This window comes from Sebastes fasciatus, chromosome 3 (genome assembly GCF_043250625.1).
Source record: "Sebastes fasciatus isolate fSebFas1 chromosome 3, fSebFas1.pri, whole genome shotgun sequence".
NCBI classification, from domain to species: domain Eukaryota; kingdom Metazoa; phylum Chordata; class Actinopteri; order Perciformes; family Sebastidae; genus Sebastes; species Sebastes fasciatus.
The window spans coordinates 17,184,477-17,200,691 of NC_133797.1; the positions used below are offsets into that span (position 1 = coordinate 17,184,477).

The 16,215-nt window shown below is 40.7% G+C and overlaps 1 protein-coding gene across 8 annotated transcripts; it reads right to left on the bottom strand.

The window, feature by feature from the left end:
- Positions 1 to 707: 707 nt before the first annotated feature.
- psip1a (PC4 and SFRS1 interacting protein 1a) lies at positions 708 to 15,635 on the bottom strand. Of its 8 annotated transcripts, none has more exons than XM_074629307.1 (18): positions 15,500 to 15,635; positions 15,285 to 15,374; positions 14,636 to 14,712; positions 13,757 to 13,895; positions 13,199 to 13,288; positions 11,810 to 11,860; positions 11,690 to 11,764; positions 10,469 to 10,528; positions 10,318 to 10,378; positions 9,950 to 10,049; positions 9,562 to 9,736; positions 9,388 to 9,461; positions 9,005 to 9,060; positions 8,557 to 8,627; positions 6,999 to 7,100; positions 6,675 to 6,876; positions 3,192 to 3,288; positions 708 to 1,426 (listed from the first exon to the last, which is right to left on the bottom strand). In XM_074629307.1, exons 2-18 carry the CDS (start codon positions 15,354 to 15,356, stop codon positions 1,396 to 1,398), a joined length of 1,533 nt encoding a protein of 510 aa, XP_074485408.1. In that variant the 5' UTR covers positions 15,357 to 15,374; positions 15,500 to 15,635; the 3' UTR covers positions 708 to 1,395. The 8 variants fall into 8 exon arrangements, with proteins under 8 accessions (XP_074485408.1, XP_074485407.1, XP_074485406.1 ...); XM_074629306.1 differs by having other exon boundaries at positions 9,950 to 10,052; XM_074629305.1 differs by having other exon boundaries at positions 11,690 to 11,767.
- Between the last annotated feature and the right edge of the window lie 580 nt (positions 15,636 to 16,215).

Consider the following 16,215-nt stretch of genomic DNA (forward strand, 5'->3'; position numbering starts at 1 on the left):
ATTTCATATAAATATTCATTAGGGCTGCAGCTAATGATTATTTTCATGGTTGATCAATCTGTCGATTATTTCCTCCATTAATTGATTAGTTTGATCTATAAAATGTCAGAAAATGGTGAAAAATGTTTATAAATCAGTGTTTCCCGAAGCCCAAGATGACGTCCTCAAATGTCTTGTTTTGTCCACAACTCAAAGATATTCAGTTTACTGTCATAGAGGAGTAAAGAAACCAGAAAATATTCACATTTAAGAAGCTGCAATCAGAATTTAGACTTTTTTTTTTCTTAAGAAATTACTCAAATTGATTATCAAAATAGTTGGCGATTAATTTAATAGTTGACAACTAATCGATTTATTGTTGCAGCTCTGATTCATTACAGCAAAAACATCAAAGTTATAGTTTGGAAAAAAGTCTTGAGTTGTATTTATTAAGAGTTCAAATACTGAGCTAATCTGTTTCATCGAGCTTATGGAGGAAATTGATCTCAAGTAGCTAACAGAACAAATGGACCTGTGCAGTAATCGTAACATGACACAGCAGTCATAACCCCGGTGGTGAAACAGGCAAAGTCTAGTAAAAATGTCAAACTTCATCAATAGAGATTCAAAGGAAGAAGACTGGAGTTCAGATCTTTTTGAGGTGCTCTATACAACACATGATTTCTGTGCAATCAATGTAAAAATATGAATAAAAAGACACAAAGGAGTACTATATGTTCTACTTTATTATTGGAGGCTGAAACAGGTCATCAGACAGGCAGAAAAATACTCTTATTTACATCTACGTTAAAAACAAAAGTTTTAAAACAGACAGTTGAACATGTTTGAGAAAGTTTGGCCAAATACTGTGAACTTTGGCAAACTGGGGAATGTTGCAGCCAATATGATTAGACATGGTAACGGTGCTTCTAACCACGACTAAACCTCTGCATTTCACATAAGCTGTAAGTTAAGATCAAACTGTTGATTCTGTAAATGCCAAACACTATTTAAATGCAATGAGTACAATGACAAAATAGGAACAGATGGTACTACTCTTGTGTCTGTGAGCATGCGCATTAAGGTCTAAGTTCTTGGTGCTGCAAATCTACAGGTTCTTAATCATTACTCAAAATACAACAGGTGTGACACAAGCAGTCTGAAAGGTAAAGATTACACACAAAGTAAAAAAAATAAAATATGCAGTCAGTCTATCTCGGGAGTGGAGGGGTTTGACGTACTGAAACGATTAAGCAGCAACACTGACAGGAACAGTAAGTAAACTGGAAACCAGTGATCATGATCAGTCATCAAAAGGAACTGGGCAGAAGATCCCAGTTGGTCAGCCCAGTCTGGACAAAGGTTGTACGAGTACAGCAGCAAATGTCTTCTCTTTTCTTCAGGCGTGTAGGACACTCAAGTGGACTCTTCCTGAGCTTTTGGGGCACTGCAGTCAAAGACAATAAAGAAATAGGTTAAGATGGTATTGGCTGTCTGGTGTAGCTTCTTCTTCTGAGACATAGACCTCTAATGTTGTCCAAAAGATATTAAAAACACTAATGAGCCACATGTTCCTTTAGTATAATGAGCATGGTTGCTGTAGTGCATCTTGAGTCAAAAATTGAGTGCAAAACCGTGATAACGCCGTTCGCCTCGCTCAGAGGACATCCTTACCATAACAACACTACTTTAGGAGCAGCGGAAGTCAGACAGCGGCTGGCGGTACAGTGGAAACCGCTTATAGTGATCACGTCTGTCTAATTGATCACAGTGGATGATTATTATAACAATTTTTGTTGTGGATTATTTCTCATGCAAATTACCATCTAAGTGACATTTGTATATTTATTACATGAATACAATGCAATGAAACGGACCGCTTTGCTATTTACTGGCTCGCTGCCAATTCTTCTGCCTTTTCAGTTGTTTTTCCTTAATTTTCTCGTCATGATATCAATGTGAACGCAGCACACGTATCCAGACGGTCTGCAAGGCAAAGCATCAAGGGAGTAAAACATAGTCTAACGTAGTTTTAAAAGACCCAAAATGAACACTGTAAGTGGACTACTTCATTACTATAAGCAAATTATTTAAACAGCGTTTGCATAGGAATTATTTTGTCCCGAGCTTTTTGATCACTATAAGCGGTTTCCACTGTACCACGGTTTTGCACTCCGCAGCTCACGTTACCGCAGTTTCACAAGCGTGTCCGAGAACTAAGGTGGCCTTCAGATAACGTAAAAACGTGGAAGGCTCTCTCAAGAGCCAGTGTTGGTTTTCTTTCTGTTCTGGGCTACTGTATGAACATGGCGGTGCAACATGGTGGACTCCGTGAAGAGGACCCGCTCCCTATGTAGATATGAAGGGCTCATTCTAAGCTAACACACAACGATTCTTAGTTTCAGGTGATTATACACTAATGAAAACATAGTTATGAATATTATATTTCCATTTCTGCTAATAGACCCCCGAAATTTTACACACTGTTCCTGTAAAAGATGTACGTCTAGAAAAATATAGCATGATGCCAGCTTTACTCTTTAAGATAGTGTTTCTCAGCCAGCTAAAATGTATTTGCTTTGTATAAATGTACTATAATAATAATAATAATAATAATAATGTAGTACTTGAAGGGAACGCCAGACAAAACTACAGAGAGGAAACTAGTTTTATACAGTTTTGGTGGCTAATTTTAAAGGTCACAGTAAAGGTCGATGCCACTGGCAGTTCATTTTGTGCTTCTTTTTGAAATCTCACTTTTTCCTCTATGCTTGTATGTTGTCGCTTTTATACTATACTATATTAATTATTTTCTTGCCATATTAAAACCAGAATTAGAGCCTCGCGGTCGTATGCTTCCATCAAGTTGCAGTTTCCATCCATGCCTGTGAAAATGTCATCTCATCATCAATTTTTACCCTATTAGACATTTGTGTGAAATTGTCATAATAAGCAGATGAATTATTGAGTTATGGCCAAAATACCAAAATCTAATCACTTCATTTGAGTCCAAGTGGAAGTTTGTGCCAGATGTAATGACCCCCCCCCCCCGAGGCGTTCCTGAGATATCACGTTCACGAGACTGAGACGCACGTACAACCCAAAAACATAACGTCTCCGGCCACGACTGTCGCCGGCGCAGAGACATAAGAAGAGACGGAACAGAATAGATTTGCACCAGTGTTGTCCTGTGTATGTGTCGGGTAAACTACCTGTGATTTTCTCCCACTGAGGTGTCTTCAAGAAGCTTCTCTCTCTCCGTCTCCTGCCTCTTCTCTTCGGGGCTGATATCACCATTTGTCATCTTGTCTTTAGGCGGTGCACACAGACAGAGAGACACACAGACTCAGACTCAGTCAGACAGAACATCACGACACAACCTAAAACACCGCAGAGAGGAGAGCTCACAGGCGCATGTGATGACACACGCTGAGCTCCCGACCTTACGGAGATAAACCCGATTTTCCATCCATTTGACATGCCTTGCTGGAGAAAGAGACCTTTCACAGAGACAACTCACTTTAGTTGAAGTATAATACGTACATGGATCAAGTGAGGCAATACAGCATGGATGTGGCTGCAGATCTCTGATCACACTCCGTGTCTCTACTGAGAATGCTAACCACAGAGATCCTATGATGCCTTCCTGGAAGGGATGGAAACTCAAACTTCAATGTCTCTGTTGTCTTTTTGGTTCATATTTGACTCGGCTGGTCATACTTGATTTATCAATAACTAGCAGACACGCCTTATGACTACTTTATCACCTGATCTAGCCCTCTCTCACTGCACCAATGTGCTGAAATACTAAAGGTCTCATAAGAAACTTTTGCTCTTTCTGTACATTTGTATAAAACAATTATCATGAATAATCATAACCAGCAGTTCTTAGCATTATAAAAGTGTTATTATTACAATATATGGTGAATAAGACAGCCGGTGCATGTGTTAAATTGTCAGACCCATAATACAAGTGTTACTGTCTTTCTTTGTCTATATAGTGATTATTCATAGCGATTAATAGTAATTATTATACGTTGAGACTGACCTAAAAGTGTCCTTAAGTATTCAGTATTGAAAAATAACAAGTATCAAAAGTTGGCATCAGTTTCTAAGGTTTGTTTACCCTCTTTGATTCAATATTTTTTAGGATTTGATGGCATCCAGCAGTGAGGTTGCAACCAACTGAAATTTCTCCCCGTGGGAGAAATGCCGCACTTCGTCACAGAATCAAAGGACTGCTGGCTGAGCTCGGGAGCGGCTGCCGCAACTTTTCATAGACATTGAATGGCGGCTCGGCTGCATGGTGGCGCGGTGTCGCCTCACAGCAAAAGGTTCAAATCCGGCTTGGGGCCCTTCTGTGGGGAGTTTGCATGTTCTCCCCGTGTTAGCGTGGGTTTTTTCCGGGTTCTCCAGTTTCCTCCCGCAGTCCAAAGACATGCAGGTTAATTGTTGACTCTAAAATGGCCCGTAGGTGTGAATGTGAGCGTGAATGGTTGTCTGTCTCTATGTTAGCCCTGTGACCCCAGTCTGGATGACCTGTTCAGGGTGTACCCCGCTTTCACCCTGAATAAGATAAGCTGTTAATAGATGGTGGATAATGGATGGATGCATGGCAGCTCGCCGCAAGCCGCACTTCGCCAATGCTCTGGTGTGAATTCAGCGTTAACGGCTCATTCTAATGTTACGGAAACACAATGATTCTTATTTTCACGTGATTAGACACTAAAGAAAACACACTTGTTAATATTATGTTCCATTTATGCCAATAAATCACCTGAAATGCTACACTGTTCCTTTAAAAATCACATTTTTGACAGTGTTTTATTTAGGCAAAGCTCTTTTCTTAACAACGGTGCATTGCACAGTTTAGCATACTTTGTTAAATGAAAAAAGGTTGTGTTTTCCCCAACAAAGTTATTGTTATACGTGTATATTATAGTATCGTAACGAAACCCTGGTATTGTATTGGCACATATATTGAAATTTTTAAACTATATCAAGCCCTGGTGATAAATATGTGCGGGTTAGATGAAAAGCTGCAGGCAGCAGGCGCTCACTTCAGTCTGGGTAAACTTCAGAACTCCAAACCTCCAGCACTAATCAAGGTAAGCAAAATCTTGAACTGCACTTGTCACTATATGTTCACATAACAGGCTCTTAAAAAAGACATACAGAGGATTCACAAATACTTTCAAGATCAAACTCTTTACTTGTTCACCTATGAGTCATGATCATCCCTTGGACACCCTATTATGATGAGCCATGCAGCCATGTGACCAAAAGTTGAAACAATCAGCTCCAGTGAAATAGAAAGGTCCCATACATGACCAAAGATTAAGCAGAATTACTGATAGCTTGTTGCACTGGCATAAATATAATGTCCAGAACATCTGACAATAATCAATGTGAGCGGGTCATTATTTTATGTGATCAGATGTATTAAAAGAGTCTATTGAAGTTTACATCCGGAACGGGCCAATTGCTCGGCCTACAAAAGTGCTGCTTGCAGCGTAATTGAGAACCGTGTTACGGCTGCTTGGACTCGCCAAGTGTGAAGCTGATTGGACGAACGGTTCTCGAGATATGTGAAGGGCAGTCATACATATACACAGACAGACGGAGAATACTTCCTTTATAGTTGGATGATGCTCCTACAGCAACACCTATTGGCCAAATGGCACCAAATTGGTCACTGTCACTCAGACATCATATCTACACATGTCCACCAAATTTGGTCACAATAGCACAAAGCTTTCAGGAGATATGACATTTTTTGTAATACAAGTCCTGCCCTCGGCTTTTGCGCTAACTGTGAGGGCCAGCTACAGCAAAACTGTATGGGACATAAAAAAATCCAAAAGGTAACTTTTTCCAGCTTGGTCCAGAGATGCACGGTGGTGCAGTGGTTAGCACTGGCGCCTCACAGCTAGAGGGTTGCATGTTCTCCCCGTGTTAGCGTGGGTTTTCTCCGGGTACTCCGGTTTCCTCCCACAGTTCAAAGACATGCAGGTTAGGTTAATTGTGGACTCTAAATTGCCCGTAGGTGTGAATGTGAGCGTGAATGGTTGTCTGTCTCTATGTGTCAGCCCTGCGATGGACTGGCGACCTGTCCAGGGTGTACCCTGCCTTCGCCCAATGTCGGCTGGGATCGGCTCCAGCCCCCCCGCGACCCCTAACGGGATAAGCGGTTGCAGATGGATGGATGGATGGTCCAGAGATGTTCTGTACCAAATCTGGTGATAATTGCTCAAAATTCTAAATGGCGGAAAATCAGTCTAGATGTAAAGTTCATTGTTATAGCGCCACCTTCTGGCCATATTGCACCACATTGGACACTGCACTGCCTTGGGTCCTGAGCAATACACCCGCCAAGTTTGAAGTCTATCGGATGAGTGGTTCTTGAGATATACGAAGGACACATACAGAGAGAGATTCCTTGATCTATAGTTAGATTGTATAATGTGCCTACTGTAATTAATATACTAATTCTTCAAGGAAAAAACTATTAGGTGAAAAATGTTTGTATACAAATGTCTCACACATCTGCAATTTCTACTGAACAAATCATATTTGTACACTAAGAATAGTGTACAGCATGGACAAACTAATACCGTCCCGTCTACAGTATGAGATTAAGCGAGTTGAAAACAACTTTAAAAAAATGATTGAATGTATTTATAATAAAAACTTACCTGGGTTATTTTCCTTGGCTTGTTCCACTCTCTTCAGCGCTCCTTTCTTGGCCTCCTCGTGCTGCCGTTGTTCAGCTATAGACTTGTTGAGTACCTGGCTGAGCACGCAGTCGCCCTCTCCCACCAGAAACATGCTCTTGAACTTGTTATACAACATGGTGGCCTTGTCCATGACGTCCTGGCTGGCCTTGAATCTGCGAATCTAGAAGGTGGATAAAAACACACCACCACTCAATAAAAGTGCTTAGAAACATACGCTGGTGTCATTTGATTGTTCAACTTGAAAACAGTTGTACTCTAAATGGATTTTGGATGTGTACCTACCTTTTTGAGTGTGGAAATCAGTTCACTGTGTTTCTGCAGGTTTTGGGTTGTGACCTGAAGGGCACTAATCTCATCTAACGCCTCCATGCACTTCTTCACATCCTGGGGAGGTGGGAGCGGCGAGCGGCGAGGGCCGTGGACAATAGGAGCAAAAAAAAAAAAATGCACACAATTATCAAACTTAACCATGATGTATTAAAAACTACATATCTGTCCTTTGTGGAAGACAACTGATGTCTCTGTCATTTTCCTAGAATCATGTTTGAAACAGGGCTGCACAATTAATCAATTTGATCAAAATTGTTATATGGCCTACTGCAATTTTCAAATAGCAGGATGTGGAGGAAATCACAATATTTGTTAAAGGTGAAATATGTGTCAAAATAGCATTTTAAATTGAATACTGTTGTGTTGCAGAGATGTCCTGGTCTTTACATCATACTCTACAGACATACGAAAACATCTAGTTTCATGTTTGGTACAGATTTTTGGATTTCCAATTAAGAAAAGGGCGTTGTGTCTAAAGGGTAACCCCTAACCTCAACCATCTCAAGAGAGTTTTGCAATTTGTGGGTTACCTTCTAGACACGACCAAAAAAAGGGAATTTGTTTTGAAAATGTCCAGCCTTCTTTTTCCTAAAAAGTTCAAACCATAGAAATAGAATGAGAGTAGAACGGACATTGAACTGATTGCCGTGGTCAATTGATGGCGTTCGGCACTGTGCATTGACCATAGAAATAGAATAAGCTAGCGCGCTACAATGGTGACGGTACACATAAAAATGGCCGCCGCTCTGACCATCCTGCTATGTTGATTTGAATGTGAATGTCCGTTCTACTCGCATTCTATCTCTCGGGGTCGCTGACACTGCGTCACAGATACCAGCGTCTCGACTCTCACATTGCAGAGTTCCCTCCATGACACGGTTTCAGTAAAAAATCATAACAATGACCAGCTTCTGTGCCAAAACTGTGTCACAATGAATTTGCTTTGTTAATACTTTTAAGGTCACGCACAGACCTGAGCCCCAAATAATCAAAACTCTGCATACACAGGGAGTGTGGGTCGTCTGTGGCTCAGGAGACAGAGCGGGTCGTCCACTAATTAGAAGATCAGCAGTTTGATCCCCGCTCCTCCAGTCCCCATGTCAAAGTGTCCAATAAACTGAACCTCAAATTGCTCCCGAAGGCTGTGCCATCGGTGTGTGAATGACCATGAATTTAGATCCCGATGGGCAGGGTGGCACTCTGCATGGCAGCCTCCGCCATCAGTGTGTGAATGCATGTGTGAATGGGTGAACGCTGACATGCAATGTAAAGCGCTTTGAGTGGACGGAAGACTAGAAAGACACTATATGAATGCATTTACCATTGAGTGGATGTGGGATTCACCGAGTTCAGCGGTTTATACGGATGATAGTCACAGGGTCATTTGCCTTGGGAAATACTATCACTTTTTTGGTCATGGAAATATTGCAATACAATCACAAAGTTGTCAGTGGAGAAAGATGGACTTGTAGGAGACGTTTATAATCCGACAGTGTTTCGTAGAACTCACAGGGTTGTCAATTTTCAGTGAAATCTTGATTTCACTGTGCAGGCTCTGCAGCTTCAGGTCAGTTGACATTTCTGCAGACAGGAAAAGAATTCCAATGATTACGATGGAAACGGTTTTGCTTCAAGAAGTTATTTTTAACAGAACATTAATCAAGTGTGAATTTAAGAATTATTTCGGTCTCAAAAACACGTTTTTGGATTTGCAGCGTTTTACACTTCAAATTTGTTTTCGGGCTACAGCTGCCTTTCATTGGGCAATTCTGTATTGAATAATAACAATGAAGCTTCGCCTTTTCACCTGTTGTTTTCAACTCTACTGATGGTCGTCATCTTAACAATATCTTTTATTTCATTGGCTTCAAATAAGAAGATTTTAAGATTGCCTTATTCCCTAAACGTGCTTGAATTCAACACCAATTAAATTCTAATATTTGAACTATAATACTCACCCTTTTTCTTGCCTCCTGTCCTGTCTTCATTTTTCTTCCCATCATCTTTGTTTGGCCTGCGATACCGAATAACCACATCATGTCAGAAATATATCCATTCTTCTCATAATTACTTTGTTTACATCTTAAAAAGTGTCATAAATAGTATAAAATGAAATGATGATAAATGAAATGAAAATGTATTTTGTTATTCTATTTAAATTCAAGTTATTTCTCGAGTTAAAAGTACCTATAATGTAACAATCTCTGGTTATTCCTTCTCAAATTTTAACTTTCCTCTTCGTATGACTGTAATTTAAATACTGTTGTCTGTCGGTGAGACCAGAATAAACAATACGAGGACATCATTTTAGGTTTATGTTGGGCATCGCGTGTATACGTACTCTCTCAATTCATCTGCTTTCCGTCGCCGCACATCTTTGTCCATTTCTGAGTTTTTCTTTCTGCCTTTGTTTTTCTGAGATTAAAAGAAATCAAAATCATGTGCATGAAAGCATCGTACTGATTGTTGACATAAATTCCTGATAAGGAGGAATCATGTTGGACTGGACGCCTGCCTCTTCATCATCAGAGCCTGAGGAGCCGTCTTCCTTCTTCTTCTTCTTGGCTTCAGGCTCCTTCACCTCTGCTTCCTTTCCTTTGCCGTCCTCCTTCTTCCTCTTCTCCTCCTCTCCACTCTTGGACTTGTCCTCTGCTGCCCTCTTTCTCTTTCTGTCTGACTCAGCGGTGTCCCTAAATGTGAGAGAAAAGTTCCGTTAAGAGGCTATTTATAGTGCCAACTTGACAAACGTGTGATCAAAATGAAAGAATATTAGCATTATTTCTTCCTTGCAGGAACGGATCCATTCAGGGCCCGCTGCCTGAGGCAAAGATGGTGCACAAGAAACAGGATGTAAGGATTTTACATTGTGTGTGTTATTGTTGTATGTGTGTTCATGTACTTACATTTCATTTCCTGAGCCTTGCTGGTCCTGCTGCTGCTGCTTGAGCAAAAGTAACTTCTCACTTTTGGGCTTCCTGCCTCTTCGTTTAGGAGCCTCTGCTCCTGCTTACATGGACACAAAAACATACCACACACTATAAATGCAGTTTATGCAAAAGGATAGCTGAATGATAAGAACTCAACTTACAGTTGAAATAAAATAAGATACAGTGCAAATGTCCTACATTTACACAGTGCAATATGTTTCTCAGTGCGATTAATGTATTTGTTGTAAATGTATATATCCATCTTGTGTCTATCTGTACCTCTTCTTAATAGCACAACGTCATTAATCTGCATTTCGAGTACCATCACAGGGAGTACGGCTTACCTGAGGGACTAACGGGACTAGCGGGAGCATCGTGTTTTTCAGTCTCCTGCTCAGCATCACTCTGGAAAAGAAGAAGACATACCATCTTATAAAATGTTTTTCTACAAACCATTATAATAACAAAGTAAACCCATTCATAAATACTACCAACCTTTTTCTTTCTTCCTCTCTTGGGTTTAGGAACATCCGTGGATTCTTTCTGTGCAGAACCCTAAAATGCGACATCCTTTTGTTAATTTGATTTCAGTCAATAATGTTGACTTTTAACCGTCTTTGTAGTTCTCTTTAATATAACAGCAACAGATGCTAAAATGAAAGCCAGCAGGTATAAATGTCAAGTGGACAGTTTAGCATTCAGTCCTTCTTGGATGATTTGATCCGTCCCACAATTAAAATTTCTGGATCAATAACACCATCTAGTGTGTAGTTATGATAATACACCCTGAGAAGTATTAAATGTGCCACTGTTGCATTAGCAATAGCTGCGTCCAAATTCCAAACACTAATTGTACATAGTATATACTGTTTACTATATGCTAATATTTAAAGTACACCGTGTTTGAAGTACACAAGAAATCAGCATACTTAACTGTTTAACACTAAAAAGGAAAATAAACTGCCATTAAAATTGAACTATAATACTTTTTTTTTGTTTTCCGAAATTTTGGTGGAGCGATTTTGTAATTTTTTTGCAACTGTGAGCTTTGTTTTAGCATTCATACATTTTGGGTATACTTAATGTACATTGTAAGGAATTGGGACACAGATTATGCCTTGTTAAAATATGGCAGAGAGCAGCAGGGGAAGTGTCAAAATAAAGGACATAAAAAGAGAGCCCGTCTCCTCCTGAAGAAAAACACATAAACTGAGTAGTCACAACTTACCTTTCTCCAAAGCACACAGAAAGCCATGCAAAAATAAAACAACATCAACTAATTGCAAACAGTATTTTATGAATAAGTGGAGCAGGAAATGGAAAGCAATAACACAAGCTGTCAGGGTGGTCTCAGAGAGGTAAAATAGAGAAGAAGAAAACATATTTTTTTGTCATTGTCACACACAGAGTTTATGTCCCAAACCTAAAAATCAATTTGATCAAGAGCCAGCTGTGCTTACTGGATATTATTTAATCTTATAAAACACAGTATCTCAGATAATCACCTCAGTGGCGTAAACACAGAAAAACCCAGCAGACCAGGCACTCTAATCAAAAGCACCAAATGCAAGTTTGTGGCCGCCGACAAGAACGTGGAGTCAAACAGAAACAAACCACCAATTGGAAAAACCACCAAATGTCACATGCTTTCCCACGGGGGAGGGAGTGAGGCGACCTGCGCCGCTTTATGGTATCCCAGCATGCAAACGTACGTACATCCTGGTTCTGAGGACCCTGCTCAGAGATCAGAGACCCTTCCTCCTCCTCCTCCTCCTCCTCCTCCTCCTCCTCCTCCTCCTCCTCCTCCTCCTCCTCCTCCTCCTCATCCTCCTCCACCTCCTCATCCTCCTCATTCTCATTCTCCTGCTCAGCCTCACTTCCTGGAACCTGAATGCACCCAAGACACAGCATAGGACGCAGTGCGGTGGGGTAAACAGGACTTGAAAGGGAGAAAAGTTAGCGAGTATCCTTCTGTTCCACACACTACTCTTAGCGTACTATGACACTATGAATTTAGTAAGCTATGGCCTGCACTGATACGTAATTCAGTATGAAGCAGACACACGTTACAGAAAGAAAGATCAAAAAAAAGTTTGGAAATTTGTGTTTGGTGGATTATTTCTCTGTTGTTACAATGCTACTTGGCATTGTATTTTACATCGTTGGAAAGCCTGTTTATTTACCTTCACAATGATGTCCAACTTGTAAGGATCATGCATTTGTCGGATGTGCAGCACAGATGATTATGTGGGTAGCGCCCAAGAAAAATTTGCCAAAATGCCACAACAGCCTGACACCACCTCCTCATGCTGGTCACCAACCTGGTCACACGTTCCATTCCTCAACCAGGATTTGTTGCAGTTCAGCCAGTGTGGTTGTGTGTTCCCTCAATAATTTGACTGGCAAAACAAGGCTTGTCATCATTGAAGGCCATCTCAATGCAGTGAGATATCAGGATGACATTCTGCAGCCAGTGGCGATCCCATATCTCCACAATCTGGGACCTAACTTCATCCTCCAAGAAACAACGCTCACCCCCACAGAGCCAGGGTTATCACAGACTACCTCCACAATGTGGGAGTAGAGAGAATGGAACGGCCTGCCAAGAGTCCAGACCTCAACCCAATTCAACACTTGTGGGATCAGCTTGGGCGTGCTGTACGTGTTAGAGTGACCAACACAACCACGCTGGCTGACCTGAAACCAATCCTGTTTGAGGAATGGAACGCCATCCCACAGCAACGTGTGACCAGGTTGGTGACCAGCATGAGGAGGAGGTGCCAGGCTGTTGTGGCTGCGTATGGATCTTCCACCGCTACTGAGGCTCCTGACGGTGCATTAAATGAATATAGTGTAAAATAGCCAATATGTCTTGTTTGTTCCTTGTTACTGATAGAGAGTTCAATCATCCAATCCACCAAATAACTCAAAACAAGACTCAGTACCAACAGGAGAATACACTGTTTACCATTGGCAGAGCATTTTGGCAAATTTTTCTTGGGCGCTACCCACATAATCAGCTGTGCTGCTCATCCCACAAATGCATGATCCTTACAAGTTGGACATCATTGTGAAGGTAAATAAACAGGCTTTCCAACGATGTAAAATACAATGCCCATTAGCATTGTAACAACAGAGAAATAATCCACCAAACACAAATATCCAAACTTTTTTTCCCCCAGTTTATATTTACATGAGTGACCGATTTGAAGAGCAAAAACTTACTTTGGGTTTTATCCCCTTGTCTTCTGCTTCCTCTTCTCCTTCTGGGCTGCTGTCCGAATCCTTTCCAGTGAAAGAATCAGGGGCGACCGGCTTTAAACAACAAGAACAAATAAATAGAATTAAAGCTAGTCGGTTATATTTGTTGAAATTCTAATTACATCCCGACAGCAATCAATAAATCATTGAAAATAGTCATGTTCGTTGTTTATGTTTATTATGATAATTGTGGGGGAGTAGCTTTGGAGTAGGGCCTGAACGGACGGACTGTAATGGTACGCGTCCACATGGGCGTTTTTGGACGCAAATGATCGCCTCGCTGTAAATGAAACAAATTGTCAAAAACATAATAACTAGGAAGCCTCGAACCAGCTATTTTTGTTTACCCCAACTTCTCTCAGGTAGTTAAAAACTAAGTGCACTCACAAAAAAGCTGTCCAACTCAGGGAGGTACAGTATATATCAGGATCTGAGGTACAGTCAATCCAAGCTAAGGTCAACACCTGGAGGATAAACACTGTAAACATGTCTTCAGAGGAGACAGAGAGGAAGAAGATGTACCTTGGGTGCAGTGAGCTCAACTTTAGGGTTGTTCTCTATCTCCCACAATCCTTCATTGAAGCCTTTCCTCTTGTTGGGCTTGGCGTACTTCTCTTTGTTGAGCTGGTACGGAAAGATGTCTTTTGGGCCAAGAAATGCTCTGTTTGAAAGAAGACAATCTGTATGTTAATACTCTCTTAACTATTAAAAATGTAGCGTGTGTGTTTACTGTGAGACGGAGCAGCAGCACACAGACACAGGTAACTCTACTCAGCCACTCATCAAACATTTATGTAGTTAAAGAAACACCTTCAACAGAGCACAATGACAACTCAATAAACAAACCTGGATACATAAATGCAGCCATTTATCATTTAAAATCATTCTCATGTCATGAACTCACTGTTTTCTGAGTGCCTTAAAGAGGACCTAATATGCTTATTTTCAGGTGCATACTTGTATTTAGGGTTTCTACTAGAACATGTTTACAGCTGACTCACTCTGTTGTGACTGGTCAACAGAACCAAACTTCTCAGACTCTGCTCCAGCTCTGCTCTAACGAGCTTAGTTTGAGGGTGTACCAAACTAGCCGCTAGACAGGTATTATGCAAATGTCTTACTTGGTGACATCACCATGTTACGGAAGAAAAGGCGGGACTTCAAGCAAGACGTTTCAGGCAGTTCAGGAGCAGTGTTTCTCCCTTTGACCTGGACTTTGGGCTTTGTAACTTTGCAGACCTTTTACATGCATAAAAAATTATATAACACACTAAACTAACGGAAAGAGAAAAAGCTTAATAGGTCCTCTTTAAATGCAACTTCACCTGAGTAAATGTGAGCCCATCAAACTACAGGAAATAAAGATAATATGAGATAGATTGTCAACGGTCGTTTACTAACGTTTCATGGGTGCCAAAGAAGAAGATGGGCAACTTGATATTGGATGGCTTCACAGCACCGTCTGGGACTTCATCGATCTGGTATAGGGAAATGATGAAAAACAAATTATATTTACTTACAGCCATGAGCTACAAAACCCACATTGAAAAGCAAACTGAAAGCTGTGTGCTCAGTTTGTGGTTTATGTCTGTGGAGGGTGGAGGGTGGATGTGGGTTATATTTGCTGTCTTCTGGTGGATGGGTGTGTTTTTTGCACATGTGAAGCAAGTTTAATTGTAATAAAATATTCTATATTAATCCATTTAACTGTACAACATCTCTCTAGGGAGTGGGGGGGGAATATTCATTTTAAGTCTCTTCTGCACTATATTCACTTTTTTAATAGTCGTGTATCACAGTTGTTACCCTGCACTATATTCACTTTTAACAGTTTTCTTCATCTCCTAATATTTTTATATCTGGTATATTTTTTTGTACTTTGCACTACTAACTTTTTTAACTGCCTTTTTACTAACATGTTTTTGCACTATGGAACTGTGATGTTGGAAACTTGAATTCCCCTCAGGATCAATAAAGTTACTATCTATCCATCTATCCATCTATCCATCTATCCATCTATATATCTATCTATCTAAAGCTCCATACTTACTCTTGCAGGCCAGTGTGGATATCCCTTCATCTTGGCAAAGATCAGATCACCAGGTTTCCAATCTCGAGTCATGCTGAGCACCTTACCAAGCTGTAAAAAGAAGACAGAATTAAGGTATAATATGCTATAACCCATATTATGCTTTAATCAATATTGAGACAGGCATGCAAAACGTGCACACATGCATTCAGAACAACAACAACCAGCTCACTGACCTCTAGTTTGTGCAGACGCCTATAGGAAACAGTATAATATGTAGATGTGTCTGTAAGGTGTTATTGCAGCAGGAACACAGACCGCTGCTCTTCCTTCTCCTCACAGGCGGACGCACGTTTTCCGCTCCCGCTCAGGACGTCGACGGATTGTACCACTATATGGCAGGACGGGGGGGGAGAGTCTGTTTCAATTACGTTACCTGTGTTGTTTCTTTTATAAAAAAGCAGAACCAAAAGCTTTAAGGCACCTCTAGTAACATACTGAATGCTTGTGAAGCTATAAAGTGAGTCACAATGTAGCCAAAATTGGAGCAAGTATTTGTTGTGTTGTAATCGAGTTGGAGCATCCCGACGCTACAAAGATCGTCTATTTTGGGTTGACTGACGTGTTTGAAAAAAAGTGGGCGTCAACTTCCACGCATGCGTATTTCACACCATAATTAACAAAATAAAGATACAGCCACGCTAGACGTCGTTGCCATAGAAACCAGTGCTATACCGTGACAACCCTTTTCTATAAAACGATTAATAAAATGTACGTTTAGGTAAAGGATATGTGTATTAATCGGTTAGGTGTAAATCTCGTGTGTTCTTCTTGGTACCTGAAAATAGCATCAGAGTGAGAGCTCTGCAGCTGCTCCTCTCTGCTGCTTGGTACTGATGCTGAGGCTGCAGGGTTAACATGTATAGTTCTTTATATGTAAGGCATTGATGTA

Bases quoted from the DNA above. Each gene is read 5' to 3' on its own strand.
- psip1a (XM_074629302.1), bottom strand. From the start codon at position 15,356: ATGACTCGAGATTGGAAACCTGGTGATCTGATCTTTGCCAAGATGAAG. The intron at 14,713-15,284 runs GTAAGTATGGAG...TCCCTATACCAG, and splicing joins ATCCACACTGGCCTGCAAGA to ATCGATGAAGTCCCAGACGG. The intron at 13,289-13,756 runs GTACATCTTCTT...TGTTGTTTAAAG, and splicing joins TTGAGCTCACTGCACCCAAG to CCGGTCGCCCCTGATTCTTT.